At 54.9% G+C, this 14,797-nt stretch overlaps 1 protein-coding gene across 1 annotated transcript in view; it reads left to right on the forward strand.

The window, feature by feature from the left end:
- Nucleotides 1-10,674, forward strand: part of GRAMD1A (GRAM domain containing 1A) — a 32,422-nt gene extending 21,748 nt beyond the window's left edge. The window contains exons 10-19 of the mRNA XM_007954829.1: nucleotides 484-682; nucleotides 1,651-1,794; nucleotides 4,376-4,494; nucleotides 4,580-4,722; nucleotides 6,305-6,408; nucleotides 6,502-6,675; nucleotides 6,779-6,866; nucleotides 8,008-8,115; nucleotides 8,217-8,337; nucleotides 10,582-10,674. Of these exons, the coding sequence (XP_007953020.1) occupies nucleotides 484-682; nucleotides 1,651-1,794; nucleotides 4,376-4,494; nucleotides 4,580-4,722; nucleotides 6,305-6,408; nucleotides 6,502-6,675; nucleotides 6,779-6,866; nucleotides 8,008-8,115; nucleotides 8,217-8,337; nucleotides 10,582-10,674 (1,293 nt within the window). The remainder of the gene's footprint in view (nucleotides 1-483; nucleotides 683-1,650; nucleotides 1,795-4,375; nucleotides 4,495-4,579; nucleotides 4,723-6,304; nucleotides 6,409-6,501; nucleotides 6,676-6,778; nucleotides 6,867-8,007; nucleotides 8,116-8,216; nucleotides 8,338-10,581) is intronic.
- Nucleotides 10,675-14,797: the final 4,123 nt, after the last annotated feature.

Raw genomic sequence — 14,797 nt, forward strand, 5'->3', positions numbered from 1 at the left:
GGGGTCGGAGAGTGGGACAGATTGACAGAGCAGGAACGTAGACAGGGGGATGGACTAATGGATGGGGCAGGGATGACAGGACAGGGGAGTGGATGGACAGAGGCAGGGACGAGACGGATGGAGGGCTGGGGCAGACATGGAAGGATGGGTGATGGAAATAGCCAGAGACAGGGAAGGAGATGGTCAAGTGGGGGACAGACAGCTAGATGGAGAGGTAGAGCGAAGGGTGCAAGACATGGACAGTGGATACGGGAGGAGACAGATTGGTGGGGTGTGGGGGAAAGGAAAGAAGGTTTATGGCCCCAGAGCACCTCACACCTCAGCTGTAAGACCTAGATACGCACGCTCTGCTCCAGCCCCCAGCCTTGGTTTTCCTGCCTGAGGTCTGAATGCTTCCTTGTGTCTCTGGTGGCTCCTGTGGCCCTGTGGAGGCCCTCGGGCTGGGTGAGGAGAGGCAAGGCTACATTCGACCTTTCCCTGCAGGCAGAGGAGGAGAAGGAGGAGCAGTCAGCCAGCCAGCCAGATGCCTCCCCCAGCCAGACGGTGGCCCCAGTGGCTGACCCCCCAAGCACAGAGCCCACCCTGCCAGATGGGCCCACCTCCTTGGGCCCCTTGGACCTGCTGCCCAGTGAGGAGCTGTTGACGGACACGAGTAACTCCTCTTCATCCACTGGGGAGGAAGGTGAGGCAGACAGGCCCCTGGTTCATTCACTTCCGTTAAACACACCTGACTCGGATGGACTGAAGCTGGAAGGGCTTGGTTGGTTCATGGGACTAGACCATTGAGGGGTAGGCAGGCATGACTCAGTCCGGGCATTCAAACTATTGTTAGAAATCTGTCTGTCTCTTGGTTCTGCTTTGATGATGACATGGTGGGGTAGATAAGAACACAGACCCTGGAGCCAGGTCACCAGGGTTCAAATCCTCGCCACACCACTTCCTAGCTGTGAACTTAGTTTAGACAAGTTCTTTAACCTTACTGAGACTGCTAACCAGAAGGCTGGCGGTTCAAACCCATCAGCCACTCCTCGGAAGGAAGGTTGGGCAATCCTACTTCCGTAGTGATACTGCCTCGGAAACCCAAGGAGGGGTTGCTATGAGTCAGGGCTGACTCGATGGCACATAACAACAACAACAACGACGAGACTTGTTTTACTCATCTGAAAAACTGGCTTAATAATAATACTTAATAATAGTACCCACCTCATACAGTTATTGACAGTTAAACTGGTTGATACATGTAAAGCGTTTGCCTCAAAAGCCCTGAGGTTAGCACTGATTGGTCCAACTTGGAGCAAAGCCCACCCCTGAACCAGTCACTGTGGTTGATTGGCCTGGCCTGGGAGCACATGCCCACACTGTAATCACTGGTTACAAGTGGCTGGGCTGGGTGTGCGCACCACCCTAAACAATCATGGTGGCTCTGATTGGCCAGGTCTGGGGCACATGCCCACCCTGAACTAATCCCTGTGGCAAAGAGGGTGGATTAGTGCTCTGTGGCACTGTCTGTTCTGGTTTAGGAAGATGGGTGTGCGCCCTCCACACAAAGCCTGGGAATGAGGAGGGGTGGCCTCCAGGGAAAAAACGAGGGCGCAGCTGTGAGGGGAGGGAATGGAGGCCAACATCACGGGCACCCCCTCTGTCTCCCAGCTGACCTGGCTGCCCTGCTTCCTGACCTCTCTGGCCGTCTCCTGATCAACTCCGTCTTCCACGTGGGTGCTGACCGGCTCCAGCAGATGCTCTTCTCTGATTCGCCCTTTCTGCAGGGCTTCCTGCAACAGTGCAAGTTCACAGGTGGGCAGGGGGGAGGGGGAGGGCAGGGCAACGCAATGCACTGCTGTGGAGTCGGATCCATTCATAGCGACCCCTCCTTGGGTTTCCCAGGTGGTATCACTACGGAAGTAAATTGCCCAACCTTCCTTCTGAGGAGTAGCTGGTGGGTTTGAACTGTCGGCCTTCTGGTTATCAATCAAATGCTTTAGGCACTATACCACCAGAGCTCCCAGCTGAGTGGCCTTAGGCAGCTTTCTGAACTACTCTGTGCCTTAGTTTCCTCTTCTGTAGAATGGGGGTATGATCAGAGGGCCTGCCTCATCGAGTCCTTGTGAGAACTAAACAAGTTAATGCCAAAAAAAAAAAAAAAAGTGCCTAGGACAGTGGCATACAGTAAGTGCTTAATAAGCGTGAGTTAACAGTCAGACATTAGTTAGCACGGACTGCCCCACCAGCTGCTCTGCGGAAGGAAGACAGGCGATCTACTGTCAAGATGTACAGCCTCAGAAACCCAGTGGGGGTCGCTAAGTCAGAATTGACTCGATGGCAATGGGTTTGGCTTTTTTTGGTGTGAGGCCCAGGCAGGGATTGGGGGACTAAGAGAGACCAGGACGGACAGGTTCTTGTCCTCAGCGCTCAGTGTCTGCTAAGAATGACCAAACCAAAAAACTAAGCCCACTGCCATCAAGTTGATTCTGACTCACAGCGACCCCCATTGGGTTTCTAAGGCTGTAAATCTTTACGGAAGTAGATTAGCTCATGCTCCTCCCACAGAACAGCTGGTGGGTTTGAACCACCAACTTTCTGGTTAATAGCCAAATGCCTTACCCACTATGCCCCCAGAGGAAATGTTAATGACACAGCCAGGTACCATCCATGACAGGTATGATGTATATAAAAGCAGCACAAGGGCTGGGAGTGTCAAAGGGGACATCTGTGAGCTGAGGCGGATAGGGAAAACTGCTGAAGGAGGAACAAGGTTAGCCCAGTAAAAGGGAGGGGGCAGAGAAGAGGAATCTGGGGGCAGGCATCATATCTGCAGAGGCCCTGAGGCTGGACCCAGGCACTGAGCATCTTTTGTGGCTGGGCTCCTGAGGCCGGGTATGGAGAGGGGCAGGCGCAGCAGCAGGTGAGGCTGCAGGTGTCACTGTGGGACCGGCTGAGGCGCTCGGGAGGCTGTGGAAGAGATTTAGGGACGAGAGAGGCTAGTGAAGTGATGGATTGTCTTTGTGTCTTTCTCCTGTATTGGTAAAAACGAGCCATGTAGAACCCCTACAGCATCACTAGGACTGTGCCTTGACTTAAGGGACTACGAGTCTCTCAAATGGATGCTTATGCCCTGGAGGGGCTCGTGCAGCCAGCTGGGGAGCTCGGACTTTGTCCTGGGAATATTGGCGATTGATGGAGTGTGCTGGGTAGGGAAGGGGTCAGGTTTGGCTGTAGGAAGACACCCCTGGAACAGAGGTGAGATGGAGGCCGGGAACCTAGGGGGAGGCTGGGGAGAGGACTAGATAGGCTGGGCTGGGCTGAGCCAGGAGTGCTACTCAGGAGACTGAGTGTTTGGGGAGGAAGGTGTGCAGGGCGGTGCCCAAGGCTCTGCTAGGAGACTCAGGGATGGTGGGGTGTTCTGGTTACCTAGTGCCGCTCTGACAGGAATATACCACAGATGGATGGCCTTAACAAACAGGAGTTTATTCTCTTAAAGTTTGGAGGCTTTAAGTCCAAGTTCAAAGTGCCAGGCTCTAGGGGCTGGGTGAAAGCCCCTCAACCTTGGGCTTCAGCTCTGTCTCCTGGTCCCAGCCCACTGGAGCTAGAAGCTTTTCTTCACTCAGCTGCTGGCTGCTGAGGCTGACAAGCTCAAGGTTGACAAGTAAAAAGGCACAGTCTCAATGTTACCAAATCACACAGCAGGCCATTAATTCAAGTCCATTGAAAGTCCCAAGGTCAGCAGAGCATGGCAGGCTGCTGAACAATGACACAGCTACATGCAGGGTCCTAGGTGCCCTAAACTAGAGACTGTTCCCCAAGGCTTCTCCTTATATACAAGAAGCAGACCACATCCCTAGGGCAGCTACTGCTGCTCACGGTAGATCCCACCATGGAGTTGATTACCAGTCTCATCCTGGGGAGTAACTACATCCAGCTGCCCAGCCACTCAACTAGGCCCAGCCAAGTTGACACACAAACTTAACCACCACATGGGGCCAACTTTGAGATGAGGACCAGGAGGAAGGGCAGGTTTAAGGGAGATGCTGAGGCCGGTGTGGGGCCCAGTAGGAGTCAGGGACTCGGGGGACAGCAATGGCGAAGTGTTGAGTGCAGGATCTTAGGTCTGAGGCTTAGGGGAGAAGCCAGAGCTGGGCAGAGGGAAACTGGGGCTTCAGGACTGGATGAGATGGCCCCAGGGGGGATGTGGAGTCAGAGGAGGAGAGAGGTCCCAGCTCATAGCACCCCAGCATCTAGTCTTAGGTGCCCAGAGAGAATGGCACAGGTTTGGGTTAAGTTCCCAGAAAACTGGAACCTCCAAAAAGGCCAAGCCTCCTACGACTTGTGGCCAAAGAACTGAAGAATGGGCTCATCATTCTGTTTCTCCGTCCCCCAGATGTGACCTTGAGTCCCTGGAGTGGGGACAGCAAGAGCCATCAGCGCCGAGTGTTGACTTACACCATTCCCATCAGCAACCCACTGGGCCCTAAGAGCGCTTCTGTGGTGGAGACACAGGTGGGCTGGGTGGGTGGCTGTTGGAGGGTGGTGGTGGCCCAGTGGGGTGGGCTCTGACCTCCCGCCTCCTCCCTTGTCCCTTCAGACACTGTTCCGGCGTGGTCCACAGGCAGGCGGGTGTGTGGTGGACTCGGAGGTGCTGACACAAGGCATCCCTTACCAGGACTACTTCTACACTGCCCACCGTTACTGCATCCTGGGCCTTGCCCGGAACAAGGCCCGCCTCCGGTGAGCAGTGGCCCGGTCCCTCCACCCTGACATCCTGCTGGCCTCAGGGCCCCTGCCCTACCCTTCTATCCCAAGTCAGCCCCTGAACTTGGTTCCCACCCCAGCAGAGGAGCCGAAGAAGGTCTCTGAGACCCCTGAACTCTGAATAGGAGAGTGTGGACAAGGCGGCACTCCCATAGAACAGGGTCCTGTCTGCAGAGAGGGCTGGAGCTGCCAGAGGTGACTGAATATGCAAGTGAACAGCTGTGCTATGAGCCTAGCACCGTTCCAGGCACTAGAGATTCAGCAAAACTAGACAGAACCCCCTTTCTTAGGGACCTCATATCTGGTGCTGAATTGGGTAATAAACAAACACTTAATGGAGAAAAACAGCAGAATGAAGAGTGCGAGGGCTGGGTCAGAGGTGGGTTCTGCTCCGAATCACGTGGTCACGGGGTATCTCATCATGAACTTGAAGATCATAGGGGAGTCGTTCATGTGGAACAGCCAGTGCAATGGCCCTGAGGCAGGAGCGTGGGAAGGAGGCATGGCAGGAGTGGAGCAGTGAGGGGAAGCGTAAGTGGCGTTAGGGAAGTTACAGGCCAGATCGTGCAGGGCCACGTGGGCCCTGGTGAGAGCTTCGGCTGTGACCTGGAGTGAGGTGCAGCCAGCAGTCACGGCAGTGAAGCAGTCTCAAACCATCCTTGGAAAGGTTCGGTTTAAAGAGGTAGTAAAAGCCAGTGTATCAGACTGACAGCTCAGGGGCTGCTGTGTGTCCTACATACAGAGGACGGTGTTGATTCCCACCTTGAATCTTAGCTCCAGGGGGAGGGGGGAAGAGAGGGGAGTCTGTTAATGTCTTTGCCTAATTCTGGAGCCACTGTCTGGCCGGTCACTCTTGCTCAATCCCAGAGTCCTTTGCGGGCAGGACCCATTTTGGATAAGCTCAACCCCACAAGGTCTCTGAGCCAAGAAGGGCCCTAATCTGACTTGGGAGTTCACAGGCTCCCTCTGACTGTGTGGGGGGAACAGACTGTGAGGGACAAGGGCAGGAGCAGGGAGACCAGGGGCAGTGGAGGGGAGAAGAGTTTAGATTCTGGATAGATCTCGTCGGCCACGTCATCAGTGTTTGCTGACAGGTTGGATGTGGGTATGAGAACACAAGAAGGGTCAAGGAAGACCCTGAGGCATTTGGCCTGAGCCACTGGAAGGAGGGCGCTGTCATTGACTGAAAGGGGAAGGTGAGGAGGAGTAGATTTGGGGGAAGACCAGGAGCTCAGTTTTGATGTGTTGAGTTACCTCTCAGATCCCCACGCGTAGCACTGACTTCCTTACAAACTGATACCCTAGTCCAGACCTTGCCCCCAACTTCAGTGGACAGTGCTAAGGCAGGCCTTAAAGCCAGGAGACTGGCCACCATTTGGGATGAGTGGGGGTCACAGAGAAACCCTGGCAGGGGGCTTGAGGTGTCTGTTTTCTCTGTGAGTGAGTGAGTGAGAAGAGGACCCTCTCCGTGAAGGGAAGGGGAGAACCTGCCTGAGGACCAGCAGGGGCTGGGGTCAGATCCTAAGCCCTCTACCTTCCCCTGCCCCCTCAACCCCAGAGTCTCCTCTGAGATCCGCTACCGAAAGCAGCCATGGAGCCTCGTGAAGTCCCTCATTGAGAAGAACTCATGGAGCGGCATTGAGGACTATTTTCACCACTTGGGTAGGAGGCAGAAGCCAGCGCAGGGGACATTCTGGACCGGGATGGGTGTGGCCCGGCCCGGCGCAGACATCCAGAGCCGTCTTCTCTCTGCAGAGCGGGAGCTGGCCAAGGCTGAGAAGCTGTCTCTGGAGGACGGCGGGAAGGACGCACGGGGGTTGTTGTCGGGCCTGCGGAGGCGGAAGAGGCCCCTGAGCTGGAGGGGTCATGGTGACGGGCCCCAGCACCCAGACCCTGACCCCTGCACCCGGCCTGGCTTGCACACCTCGGGTGCGCTCGGTCAGGGCCCAGTCGGGGCAGGCAGAGGAGCTGGGAGAGCCCAGGGTGGGGTGGCCTGGCGATGTCTGTCTGACCCCGTACTGTTCTCCCACAGGCTCCCTCAGCTCCCGTTTCCCGGAACCATCCGTGGACCAGGGTCCTGGGGCAGGTGTCCCCAGCGCCCTGGTTCTCATCAGCATTGTGTGAGTAAGAGACGGGGAGGAGGAACTGGGCTTTGAGGTCAGAAAGGCCTGGCTCTGTCTGTATCCTGGCTGTGTGGCCTTGGCCCAGTGCCTGTCCTCTCTGGGCCTCTCTGTCCAGTGGGAGCATAAGACCCTCCTACAGTGAAGAGGAAATGAGAGGACGTTTGGGAGGGGCCCGAAATGCTCCTCACACAGTGTGTCCTGGAGCAGACTTTGTCCCTGGGAGAGCAGAAGGCAGGGAGGGCTGACGGAGGAGGGGGTACCCGAAGGATGAGCAATCAGCCAGGTGGACGGGAAGGAAGTAACGTCATTTACACATTTTACGCATATATTCCATGCCCGACCCTGAGCTGGGTGATGCTGAGGGTGACCAACAGCCTCCTGGGGGAAGACAGACCTGACCCCAGACCAGAGTGATCAGGGGTGGGATGGGGAAGCCCAGGCAGAGTAGAGTGCTTGGGTTGTGGGAGGCCAGAGGTTTCTGTGCAGGCCCTGCAGGTGGGGCGGGAAGGGGGAGGAGAGAATTCCTGAGCCAGAGACCTGAGAGTCCCTGAGAGTCGCTTAGGAGAGCAGGGTTCGAGAGGGTGGAGCCCAGATCCCTGGGCTCAGCAGACCATGCGAGGGGAGGGGAGGGCCCACCACACAGCCTCTCTGGGCCTCTTTCCTCTCCATGGAGAGGCTGGGTAGCCCATTGGCTTGGAGCTGCCCAGGATCCAGGATCAAGGAAGGGTGGAGGCAGGTTAGGATGGGCTGGGCAGCTCTGGTCTCTTTGTCTCCCCCCTCGCTGCCGCCTCAGGATCTGTGTGAGGTAGGACCCTGCATCTGCACCCCTCTCACCCTCATGTCTCCCCTCCTGCTCCAGCCTCTCCCCCTGCCCCCTGGCTCTCCCAGTGAGGCAGCCTTGCCTGGCAGTTAAGGGTGCGGGCATTGGACAGGCTTGGGTTTGAACCCTGATCTTTGTGTGATCCTGGGCATACCGTTCACCCTCTCTGAGTCTTTGTGTCCTCTGAAAAGGGGGTGTGACCATGGTCCCCCTTCAAGGCTTGTATGGGTGGTATAGAGATCAGTGCCCACTTGTGGTAGCATCCCAGGACTCCTCACCTCTGACCTCTGACCTCTGACCTCTGGTCCCTGCCCCCAGCCTCATCATCCTCATTGCCCTCAACGTCCTCCTCTTTTATCGCCTCTGGTCCTTGGAAAGGACAGCCCACACCTTCGAGTCCTGGCACAGTCTGGCCCTGGCCAATGGGTAAGTTAAGTGGGGAGCCTGGGGGCAGGTGGCAGGGGCTGGAGAGACTGGAGCAGATTGGGGGAGGCCAAGACCCCACTCAGGTCCTGCAATTCCCACAGCAAATTCCCCCAGACGGCCACGGAGTGGGCGGAGATCCTGGCCCTGCAGAAGCAGTTCCACAGCGTGGAGGTGCACAAGTGGAGGCAGATCCTGCGGGCCTCCGTGGAGCTCCTGGACGAGGTGCGGGGGTCGCCTCAGCCAGGGCTGGGCGGGGCCTTCGGGCAGAGGAGTCCGGGTTCTCACCCAAGATGCAGCAGCGGCCTTCCCCTCTGGGCCTCATTTTCCTCGTCCATAAAATAGGGAAACCATCTATAGTCCCCACATCACAGGGTTGCTGGAAAAGTCCATGGGATGGAAGAAAAAGAATCTAAGCTCATATACTGGAAAGCAATCCAGGAGCTTCTGACTTCCGGCATGGCTGGATCTAGCCACGCAGTAGTAGTGAAAATGGGTCTCTTCCCCCATCTCTTGGCTCTGCTTACCCCCAGGGTGGTTTGTTTTCGGACGTCCTCTCCCTGCCGGTGACAAAGGTACCTGAACCTCCTGACTGACATCCAGTGGAAAGACTTCCTCTTACTGGCCCTGCTAACATCACATGCCCATCCCCGAACCAGTCATGGCCACCAGGAGTGGGCTGAGCTTGGTTCTTGCAGCCCTCCTCCTCTACGCAGCTGAGGAGGTCACGTGGTTTGAGGATGGAGGAGGGCTTCTCCAAGGATGTTGGGGTCTCTAAAAGGGGGTTTCTCCATTTGCCCCCCTATATCTCACGGGCAGTACCTACTCAAACAGCCAGGTTCAGATTCTTTTGTGTGACCTTTACAAGTAACCGTTCGGGCCTCAGCTTCCTGCCCCCTATATGGGATAATTGATATTATGCAAAGACAGTTGTGAGGAGTAAATGGGTTGGTACTGTGAATAGTGCCTGGCAGGTAGTAAATGCTTTATATGTATTTGCTGTTATGATTAGTGTGAGCCTGGTGCCAGGCACACAGTAGGTGCTCAATAGGTGTGATGTCACCATGCAGTGATGCCCTCACTCCCCAGTATGCTCCACATGGCAGCTGGGGCAGGTGGGGCAAATGCTGGGTCCTAGTATGTGCCTAAAGGAGCTCTGGTGGTGTAGTGGTTACGGCACTTGGCTGCTAACCAAAAGGTCAGTGGTTCAAACCCACTGGAAGAAAGATGAAGCAGTCTGCTTACGTAAAGATTGACAGCCTTGGAAACCCAGTGGGGGGTTGTGATGAGTCAGATTCGATTCAATGGCCGTGAGTTTGTGTTTTGGTTTGGAGTATGTGCCTTAGGTGGGGTCTGGAGCTGGGGAGCTGGGAATGCCTGGCGTTGGCCGGGCTCCTGTGGGAAGAAACACAATCAAAGTTGGAGGTGATGGTGGAAATGGCACCGGGTCAGACCCTTCCCTGACCACAGCACCAGTGGGTGGGCAGTACTTAGGGGCCTCATTGAGTCCTGAAATCCTGCTCAGAGGGAGATGGTCATGCTGTGGGAAGTGCTGTGTAGGACAGGGTGGGGAGGGAATTAAGCCTGATTGTTTCCGTCTGTCTCAGAGTTGACGTCATAGATGAACTTGTGTATGTATGGTTTGAGCACTGACCTTGAGCTAGGCTGTTGGAAGTGCTGAACTGTGACTAACCAACTTGAGCCTCACAAGCACCCTGTGAGGAGAATGCTCGTTTTACCCCTGTCTTCTAGATAGGGACACCAAGGCGTGAGTAGTTCAGGAACTTGCCCAAGGTTGCGCAGTGAATAAAAACAATAGCTGATGTGCACTGAGCATTTACTATGTGCTGGTTCTAAGTTCAGTCCTCAAGTCTCCAAAATAATCCTGTGAAGCAGCTTTATTTATTATTTATTTACATTTTTATTGTGATTTGGATGTAAGTTGACAGAGAAAATTCATTTTCCGTGCAACAGTTCACATACACTTTGTCTTATGACACTAACTGCAGTTTCCTACAATGCAACAGCTCCCCTCCCACTTCCTCCCCATAGTTACCTCTTCCCTGTGTCCTTCCCTCCCATGCCTTCCTGCCCCCCGAGCTGTCTCCCTCTGTATACACAGCCCTTCTACCTTTCTATTCTCCCATGATTGATCTTGAAGCAGCTTTATTACTGACCCATTTTTCAGATGGGGCACTGAGGCCCAGGCTTGTTACAGGATAGTTACCCAGTAAGTGGCAGAGCCAGGAGTTTTAAACCCAGGCCTCTAGGTCCTGGGCATGCACTAAGCCCCTTCTAGCTGCTGTCTGAGAAGTTCAGTGGGGTGCTTTGTGGCTCCCCTCTGCTCACATGGTGACCTTGGCGAGGGGCATGGTCTCTGTCCCTTCCCCAGTTCCTCAGCTGCCAACTGGGGTGGGTGGCACCCTCCCCTATCGGCACTCACCCTCACTTGCCCTCCTCTTCCTCCAGATGAAGTTCTCGCTGGAGAAGCTGCATCAAGGTATCACAGTCTCAGACCCTCCCTTCGACTCCCAGCCTCGGCCTGATGACAGCTTTTCCTGAGGGAGTCCCGCCACACAGCCGTCCTCCCAGACGGACAGATGGACACAGAGCCTCGGCAGCCACTGCTGGCACAGTGTGAACGCCGGGAGCCTCCTGCCCCTCCCAGTGGCTTAGCCAGGAGCCACGCAGATGTGGGGACCACGGAACTGAGATGCACTTTAGACCAGCGTGCGCGTCCAGCTGCATTGCCTGCCCAGCCAGGGCACCGGCCTGTCCTTTGGCAGGTCCTTCACTAACTTATTTGGTCTGGCTGGGGCTGGGGGGGGCCGCCTCGTGGGCTGCAGGATTCCCTGAGCTCTGAGTTTAATGTATTATATTTATTTGGGCCTGACAGAGCCCCAATAAAGGGTCAGGAATGGCTGTGCCTGTGGGGACCTCTTGTTGCACTCAGACCCTGCTGTGGTAAGGAGTGACCATTTTCTGAGTCCATGTTGTTGTTGTTGTTTGCCATCGAGTCAGCCCCGACTCATAGCGACCCCTCCTTGGGTTTCCGAGGCAGTATCACTACGGAAGTAGGAATGCCCAACCTTCCTTCCGAGGAGTGGCTGGTGGGTTTGAACCACCAGCCTTCTGGTTAGCAGTCAAGTGCCTTAGCCACTATGCTACCAAACCTCAAACTCACTGCCATTGAGTTGATTCTGACTCACAGTGACCCCCACTGAGTTTTGAGGTAGTAAATCTTTATGGAAGTAGATAGCCCAACCTTCCTTCCACAGAGTGGCTGGTGGGTTTGAACCTCCAACCTTCTGGTTAACAGTCAAATGCCTTAGGCATTGCGCCACCAGAGCTTCACAGTCACTGAAGTGATCGAGAATTCCCCTGCATGTTACACAAGCTTGGTATCGGCAGGGTCCAGGGCCGGGGCTCTGGGTACAGACTCTGGTACCAGGCAGCCTGGGTTCAAATCCTACCTCTGCTGTTTAGCAGTCAGGTAACCTGGAGCAGGCCACTCAGCCCCTTTGAGCTTCGGTTTCCAACTCTGTACAACGGGCGTAATAATAGCTCCTGCCTCCCGAGGTTGTCAGTGAGTGCGTCTCCAGCTTCGACGGCGTCATCCTCTCCTGGAGGGCTTCAGGCCTCACCCTCAGAGGCTGATGTGGTGGGTGGGCCTGGGGCCCGGCTGAGGTGGTACGTTTTTAACAAGTGCCCAGATGACACTGATGATGCTTATTTGGGGACCACACTCTGAGACCCACTGTTAGGATTCAGGGAGTTAATAATGTGGCTGTTTATAACAGGGCATAGCACAGCATAACAATAACTGTCTTATTGTAGAAAAATTAAGGAAAAATGTAATAACTCATACAGTGAGTAGCAAATGTGTACTAACTCTGCCAAGATCTGATGTTCATTTAATTCTTACTGTGACTTCGCCCTGGTGGTATAATGGGTAAGGCACTTGGCTGCTAACTAGAAAGTTGGCGGTTCAAACCCACCAGCTGCTCCACGGGAGGAAGATGAGGCAATCTCCTATAAAGATTTACAGCCTTGGAAACCCAGTGGGGATCACTGTGAGTCAGGATCAACTCCACAGCAGTGGGTTTGGTTTGGGCTTTCCTTCCGTAAAGATTTACAGCCTTGGAAACCCTATGGGGGCAGCTGTGAGTTGGAACTGACTCAGTGGCAGTGGGTGGGTGACTTTGTTAGCTGGGATGCTCTTTAATTCTACGGTATAGATGAGACGCATTAAAAATAGAGTTACACGCCCAAGGCCACCCCACAAGAAAGCAAGGATTTAAATGTAAGGTCTAACTTCCCGCAGGACCCCACAGCCACACATCCAGGTTGGGGCTGTCTGGACCCATTTTACAGTTGAGAAAATGGGCTTAAAGGCAAAGTCTCTGTCCCAGGTAGAACCCTTATCTGTGTCACTGACCCATGGTAAAGAGAGACCTCATAGCCAAAGTGAGGCTTATCTGAGCTTGGATTGGGCACCGGAGGAGGGCTTGGCCAGAGGCAGGGTGGACCATCAGTGGTGAAGGGCAGGGGTACCATCTCCTACCCTCTAGCTGTGTGATTGTGGCAAGTAAGGTATGAGTTAATCATAGGCCCTCACTGAACATCAGCTTGTAGGGCTCTTAGGTGCTCCCTGTCCTGGACTTAGCCTCACTGTGCCTTCACCTACTATCCCCTTCAGAAGGGAGGGCCCAAAACAGCCAGAGGGTTATTTTTTGCCAGGGAATTTTTGGCATGGGAGGTGCTGGTGTAAAGGCCCAGACCACAAAGATGTACCATATCCCTGGCCCTCTGTCCCATGCACTGGTTCCCCTGGCCCAACCCTGCTAAGCAGGGGGCACTCAGTGATGTCACCTTACCCAGAACTGGAGACGAGGACCTGAGTAGAGACCCTAGCCACACGTCCCACTCCAGACCCCTCCCACCACCATCACCCGCACCCCATCCTGATAGTCCAGAGCCCCTGCTCCTGTGCTCTCCATTGGGCAGAACCGGGGGCAGAAGGCCAGATCCGCTTCAGGCTGCCTGACCCTGGGCAAGGGAGCGACCCTTTTCCAGTCTCACTTTGATCTATAAGGTGGAGTAATACTAAGACTTGCTGCAAAGGGCCTGCTTGCTGCTGAAGTGAGTTCAGCATATTGGAAGAGCTTAATGAGCATTAAAAACAAAAAAGAAAGAAAGCTGCCATCAAGTCTGTTCCAAGTCCTGGTAAGACTGTTTCACAGGGTGAATGGCTGATTTTCTGGAAGGAGATCACAAGGCTGGTCTTCCGAAGGGCCTCTGAGTAGACTTGAACTTACAGCCTTTTGGTTAGCAGCCGAGCATGTTAACAGTTTGCACCATCTGGGGACTTAATAAAAGGAGCTCTATAGAAGGAAGACAGGGCAATCCACTGTAAAAATTTACCACCTTGGAAGCCCAATGGAGGTCTCCATAGGTCAGAATCAACTCTATAGCAATGGGTTTGTGGGTTTTTTTTGTTTTTGGTGGCACAGTAGGTAAGGCATTTGGCTGCTAACCAGGTCGGTGGTTCAAACCCACCAGCTGCTTCATGGGAGAAGATGTAAACTACTTCCCTGCAGATTTATATTTGAGCCCGTTGTTGGGGCCACTGTGTGAATCCCTCTCATTGAGGGTCTTCCTCTTTGTTGCAGACCCTCTACCAAGCATGATGTCCTTCTCCAGGGAAACCATTAGCTGTTTATTAATTTGACAGATATTTGAGCACCTACTATGTACTAGGCATCTTTCAAGGTGCTGGAGACATAGCCTTGTGCGAGACAATGACCTGACCCTGAGCGAGCATATGCTGCTGGGTGAGGGAGACAGGAAATAAGCAGATAAACGATCATAAAGGAAGAGTATAATGTCACGTGGTGACAACTGTGAGAGAATGAAACAAATGTATAGAAGGTCAAAAAAGGGGCGGGGGAAGCAGTTTACCCCCAGTGGACAGTGGGAAGCCCCCACAAGGGTGACTGGAGCCAGGAGCTGCTGGAGGTGAGGGTGTGAACCCTTTCTGCATCTGAGGGAGGTGCGGTCCCGACAGAGGAGAGAGCCAGGGCAAGGGCCCTGAGGCGAGAATGAACTTGGGATATTGGGCAAGGGGGGAGGAGCTGGGTAGCCAGAGTATTGGGAGGGGGAACGGGTTAGAAGATGACGTCAGAGACAAAAAGAGGTGTGGAGGTGTGAGGGGTCAAGCCGGGCCTCCCACCTGAAACCTGGTGCCCCCAGCCCTACAGCAACCTCTCTGGTTTGGTCTCCAGGGCGCTCTTCCTACTTGGGCGGCATCCGGAGTGTGGGGAAGCCTTAGCCCCGCATGCACACGGGTCCCGGTACCGTGGCCTCCAGGCCCGGTCAGGGATCTGAGAGGGGAGGTCGGTTGGAAGTCCCAGCCAAGTCCTCCTAGATCCTGAGAGGATGACGTCCATAATCAGAAATCGGAAAGCGGGCCACCAAACCTCCCTCTCAGCCCCGTTGTGACTCGGAGTGACCTTTCCCAAGATAGGAAGCCGGGCGTCTCCGGAGTCTGGAGAAGTCGGGGACACCAAGACCACCCGCTCCACGCTCAGAAGCCGCTGTCCCTGCGCCACCGAAGGAGGCCGGTGCGGCGGGCGCCTCCCGGGCCGCTGCGGCAAAGGCTGGGCGGCCGCGCCCTCCCCCCGCG

This window comes from Orycteropus afer, unplaced genomic scaffold, assembly GCF_000298275.1.
Source record: "Orycteropus afer afer isolate SDZICR_OR568_19922 unplaced genomic scaffold, OryAfe1.0 scaffold00476, whole genome shotgun sequence".
NCBI lineage: Eukaryota > Metazoa > Chordata > Mammalia > Tubulidentata > Orycteropodidae > Orycteropus > Orycteropus afer.